The 6000-nt window shown below is 48.1% G+C and overlaps 1 protein-coding gene across 11 annotated transcripts in view; it reads left to right on the top strand.

Moving 5' to 3' along the window:
* GIT2 (GIT ArfGAP 2) overlaps positions 1-4051 on the top strand; it is a 49280-nt gene extending 45229 nt beyond the window's left edge. For 10 of the 11 annotated variants that reach the window (XM_019649096.1, XM_019649100.1, XM_019649095.1 and 7 more), the window contains 2 exons: positions 76-139; positions 647-4051. In XM_019649096.1, coding sequence (XP_019504641.1) covers positions 76-139; positions 647-859 — 277 coding nt within the window. In that variant the 3' untranslated portion in view covers positions 860-4051. Of the gene's footprint in view, positions 1-75; positions 140-646 lie in introns of those variants that run through there. The other variant, XR_002124741.1, reaches the window with a different exon arrangement.
* Positions 4052-6000: the final 1949 nt, after the last annotated feature.

Here is a 6000-nt window from a genome sequence, read left to right on the forward strand (position 1 = left end):
GTGCTGACCTCTGAGTGTTCTCTGTCTCTGAATTATTTTTACTGTCTTTAAATAACCTCTTCTCTATCCTTGCAGTTATATTCCATGCTCAGAGAGGATACACGTAGCTGTTACAGAAATGGCAGCATTATTCCCCAAAGTAAGTCACTCCCTACTTACTTGGTTCAGGTCCTTTTAAATGAACTGCAAGAAATTTCATTTTGACCTTTATATTCTATTAATCTTTTTGTAGCACAAAGAGTCTTAAATATGCAAACAGTAATATAGGGCATTGAAATATTTTTGTTCTACATGAATATTGGTTTTATAAGACAAGCATGCTTGAGCCCAGTGCCAAAAAAACATTAGTAATGTAAAATTTTATCTGGGGTATTTTATCCAAGTGGATTAATATTTTTCAAAAACTGCCTCAGAATAGCACATGCTCCTAAAATGACACTGCGTGCACTTAGACGTCTGAGTTAGAGTGCTTCAGCATCTCTCACACGGGTTTGCAGTGCTTGCCGTGTTCTGAGCACCCATTGAACAAGTGCAACAAAACTGCTGTCCCTGTGGAACAGCTTAAGTTGTTTTCAGAGGAATGCTTTTCCCTGCTCCTGGTTGTCTACCCTGCAGTTCTTGGTGAACGGCTGCGTTTTCTGTTTAGAAACCCAAGTCTGACATGGTGAGGACTTCCCTTCGCTTACTGACATCCAGTGCCTATCGACTTCAGTCCGAGTGCAAGAAGACCCTGCCTGGGGACTCCGGCCCCCCCACGGACATCCAGCTGGTCACGCAGCAGGTTATCCAGTGTGCGTATGACATCGCCAAGGCTGCCAAACAGCTGGTCACCATCACCACCAAAGAGAACAACAACTGAACAGCGGACTGCTGGCCCTTCTATTTTCTAGGCTTTTCCAAGTCCGGTTTCAAATTCAGACATGGAACTCTTCCGATTTTTATAGAAACAAACATTTAATGGAAGTTTAAAACTTTTTTTAAAAAAACTCAGTATTATTTTTGCATGTTTTCTAACAAATTTTCAACTATTAATTTAACCCACTTGCCTTATTTTGTGCCTGTTTGCCAGCTTACTTTCTCATGTCCTGTTGTGCTGTCAGTGACCGTGGAGTTAATGATCATAGACATCCAAAAGCATAGCTTCATTGTTGCAAGTGTGTTAGAACTTTTCCAGCCCTTAAAACTCCCTGCCTATGGTTAAAATTATAAATGAGATTTTTAGTGAAACATTTTCTTGAGAGAGTTGGGTTAAAAAAAAAAAATCAACATTATCTGTTCCCTACCAAGCATTGTGCAATAACCCTATTCTAAGACTCTATAAGTTTGGAGTATCTCCAAGCATGTATGTAGAGACGGGACTTTGCCACTTTCTAAAACTAGTCTAACGATCTCTCTTGGAAGGAAACTATGAATTGCTCCATTTCTTTTAACTGTTCTATCCCGTTAGATGTTCTGTAATTTTTCTGTCTTGATCGTCTGTCTCTTTATTTTACTGTCGTCCTGAAATCTCCATGGCGTCTGGTTAGCAAGTACTCATCCTCCACGTCATGTGTCATTCGGCCACGTCTAGGTAGGAGCACCACCACATGATGATGCGTAGTCAGTCCATGGCTCTGCCTTACCACAGGAAACTAGCTGTTTTCATTCCAGACATGCAGCAAAGAGGAGCATCAGCCTCACAGGCCGTAACTCAGTCTGTACCACCCCATTCCGCTCTCACTGCCACAAACCATGGAAGAGAAATAATCTACACCCCCTGACCTGGTATTGTATCTCACCCAAAACTCGGTTACTCCTTTAACCATTAAGCTTTCTCATGTGACCTGCTCCACATAGCTCGTCACCTTTAAGGACTTCTTCTAAGGTAAGATTTATACAATCATCTGAGTTTGTTTCTCTTCCATTACCTCACTGGTACTTAAAAATTAGACATCAGCTTTCGAGAATTCCTTAGAGAGGGTGTTCTAGCTGACTGCCGGCTATCCCAAAGCTATGAGAGCATACAGGTTTAAGTTCTGGAACATACTGAGATTGTTTTCTGAGTTGCTCAAAAGGCCTTTCTTGTTCCAAATGTTAATGCATTTTCCTGTCCTCACTTATTACAGCCGTTTTATGTGGGTGTGGCTCAGACCCTGACCTAGACCAGAGGGGCCAGGCAGTAGTGATGAAGAGGAATACAGTGAGCTAGGTGCAGAGTGGGGGCGGGGACAGTGAGGACTCCCATGGCACAGCCAGGGGGCACAGCAGCTCCCCAGCTCCATTCAGGCTGCCATGTGCAAAAGTGGGCCCGGCGTTGCCAGCGCTTTCATTTCTCAAGAGACACCAGAAATCTGGATGTTTTTTGTGCCATCTCTCTGTGTATAAATGTTGGCAACTGACCTAAACATCTTCACAGCGCACATGTGGGTGAGCTATGGCCTGGAGGTTGCCAGCTCACAGCCTCTGCTCTGGGGCCCTGTCAGCTGCACTGTGAGGGCCTGGCTTCCCTGGTCACACCTGGTTTAGCCTCTGAGCCTTACCCTGTAACGTGGCCACCCTACCCTGTGTTAAGTTGCTGTTAGTCCTTGCTTTACCCGTACATTCTGTCCCAAGGTGCTCATTTACACACGTGAAGGAGTCAAAATAATCAAAGTTGCCTAAATCCGTGCTAAATAAGCCTGTATTTTCACAGAACTGTTTTATTTACAGTTACCTTTATATCTTGACCATAAGCGGTCATAAGAGGAGCACGACGATGGTGTTTGGTTTACTGAGTGTGTGAACATTTTGGCCAGGTTTTGCTATACTGAGTAGCGTGGGGGAAGGGTCCACATCTCCACACGACTCATCCACTTGATTGTCTGCACAAGCCTAAGTGCCATGCTCCTGTTGGATGCTGAGGGTATGCCTTCTCAGAGGATGTCTTCTACCTTAAGTTCAAGCACTGTCTGATAACCTTTTCTGTCCCTCCTCTTTCTTGCAAACACCCGCCCTCCTGTTGAGCCCATGTGGGGTCCTCCGGAAAGGCCCAGCAGCAGTCTTGAGTTGGTGCCTTTGGCCTCCCAGGGAGGACGGGCTTCTGAATAAGGAGTCCTCTGCGGAGAGTGACGCGGTGTCTTCACTCGAACACTCAAAGACCTGTGATGGAGGACTTTGTTTCTGTGTGCCCCTAGAGGAAGTCAAGGAACTTGGAGACCAACAAAGTATTTCCAGGTCTAAACACCACAGACGTTTGCTCTGTTAATCCACAGTGCCAAAACTCCGGAGAGAAGTTCCCAGGTGGAGTGACGTGTCGTAGGAGGAGGGCTGCACGCCTTCCTTCTCCTTAAGTGCTCTGCGCATTGCCTCGGCCTCACCTGAGACCCGGTATCTGACGTTCCCTGGTCCTTTTGGCCAATCGCACCTTGTCTGAACGGTTGTTCACTGCCTTTTGCACATGGGTTCCATAGCCTTGCACTAATGTGTGTGTTCTGTAATGTCATTGTTTTACCCTTTATTTTCAAATCCCCACCCTGCTCCCAAAGCTGGTAGGACACAGGTGCACTTTACAAAACTGGCACTTGCTGAAGAGGAGACAGCTCCCACCCCTAAAGCTCCTTCAACTGAAGTCATCTTCTGCCTCAAATGCAAATAGTTCTTATTTGCCAAAGAACAAGGAATCAGGCCCAAAGATCAAATATAGCCTTTCGTGTAATTGGAACTGTAAACGCACAACTCAGGAGCTGTTGTCCAATTCGTCAAGAGATTTCAGCTGCAGAACCAAGAGTGAGACTAGCACGTGTTTGTCCTCCACAGCAGCTGTGAGTTCTCCAAACAATGTTCGTTCTTTCCTTGTCCCGGTTGAAGGTCACCCTTGTTTTTACAAAAGAAAATGCTGCATAGGAAAAATGAGATGCCTTCTATTCAAATGTGTTTTTAATCCATGTCACCCATTTTTCTGAACTTGTTTTCCATTTTTATTGTACATTCTATTCCTGTAATTATTGTACAACCCTTTAAGCGTTGTAAAATCGTTTTGGAATTTGTGCCTGCTAGTTATGCAATAAACAGGCTCTATAAGTGTCTGTGCTAATTCTGTGTTCCCCATCAATTAGTTGAGACTCCCACATACTCCTTCAGAGTTCTGAGAAAGTTCTCCTAACATGACCCCATCTTTGATGAGACAGTATTGAATATGCTTGTGCCCTGGGCACTGTATCAGCTTCCAGGAATGATGACTTTTTCATCGTCTTTGCTTAGCAAATAGATTTGTTAAAAGAAATCCTGCATCAGGGTATCAGTTTCAGGTATCTTATCACGGTGTATTTACTCCTTAAGTTTAATTCTTTAAATTCCGTGAAAGCCAGCCGAGCACAGCGGCACTCACCTCTTACCAAGTGATCTGGTCATGGAGTTAGTTCAGTCTCTTAAAGGCCACCAGTCTCCTTTTAATTTCAGAGCAAGGCTCGTGGTGCAGGTTTTCATGGGGGACTGTGGAATATAGATTTATATCTGGGTTCATCAGGGCCAAACTGAGACCCCAACAATTGTCCTCTGGAGTGGTGACTTGGGGCTCTTCTCCCAAACAGAAGAAGGAGTTGGGCAGGACCTGGTCATCACAGGTGTCTTTTCAAGGGGAAGATGGAGTGTCCTCACTGTGTCATCCAGCTTGTCTGAGGATCCAGAACCAGTGGGCCAGACCCATCAGCTCACACCCAGAAGCACCTCCCAGGGCGGGGGCTCTCCAGTGAGCCAGCATCCGCCCCCGAAGGGCCCGCTGGAACACAGCCTCCGGCTCATCTCTGACTCAGCAGCTCCGGGGCGGGGCCTGGGAGTTGCATTTCTAACAGGGTCCCAGGGGGTGGTGATGCTGCTGGTCGCGACCACACTCCGAGAGCACTGCTGTAGACCGTTTTCAGGGCCCTCTTCCCCGCCCCGCAGCTCCTTGCCGTTCTGCCTTTAAACATGTTTTTATAATGATTCTAATTACAACTAACGTTCATCAGCTGTTCACTCTGCACCAGGCACTGTGCTGGGTTCTTTGCACGGCTGAACTGTAACCCTCACTACAGCTCTGAAGCAGGAGGGGTTGACGAGGGGGTGAACTGCACAGAGGAGGGGGTGAAGTCCCACATCCAGGGAAGAGGGGAGCATGGGAGTTAACTGAATCCAGTTTGTTTTAATTGGCCAAGTTGGGCATTTGTGACCCCAACGGGGTCTGTGAGGAGTCCCAGAGAACGTGGCTTCATGTGGAGGTGAAGCCTTGGGGTGGCCGCATTCCGTGGGAGCTCTAGATCGGAGTGGGGCCAGTGGACGACGGGAGACTCTGTGAATACATGGCTTGATTAGATAAATGGGGCACAGTCTGCTTGTGGCCCTTTGGAGGCTGTCTCATCCTTGAGCCCCAGGAACCAGAATCCCTCCAGCATTTGTTGAGTGACCAACTGGGATTGTCCTCTGGCTCCCAGGTACCTTGAGCAGCACTTGCCTAACCCCTGGCACCCAGGGCTGAGCAGGGGCGGCCTCACCACAGGGACAGCGCGCTGCCCAGCTGGCTGGCATGCATGACTGTCCAGGAGCCGGTCCCTGTGGCCTGTGGACGCCAGGCAGAGGAGACCTCGTGGTCCCCACCTCTGCCAGCCATCTAGCCAGAAGCCAGAGCTACACAAGGTGGGTCAGACTGCTTCCCCACCGTATAGGGGTCAAGTGTCAGCTCGCCACAGAGCAGGTCCCCAGGGGAGGAGCCGCTGGGGACAGGAGAGGCTTTGGGAACCCTTGCTTCATCCTGGCCCGCCACTGTCTTCCCCCTCCCACACCCAGGCACTTGCTCGCACAGCTTCCTGACAGCGCTGTCTTCCCAGGCCCCAAACTGTCGCAGCCCCATGTCTCCCAAATGCAGCTTCTCTCTGAGGACGCACATCACGTCCTTCTCCAAAATCTCTCTCCTTGCCCCTCACCTGTTCCCAACACCTTCTCTTCCTGGGACTCATCTTCCCCCTTCTCTCTCTTCCCTCTCAGGCTCCCCCCCCAACTGCCCCCCCC

The sequence above is a fragment of the Hipposideros armiger genome, unplaced genomic scaffold (genome assembly GCF_001890085.2).
Source record: "Hipposideros armiger isolate ML-2016 unplaced genomic scaffold, ASM189008v1 scaffold_129, whole genome shotgun sequence".
Lineage (NCBI taxonomy): Eukaryota > Metazoa > Chordata > Mammalia > Chiroptera > Hipposideridae > Hipposideros > Hipposideros armiger.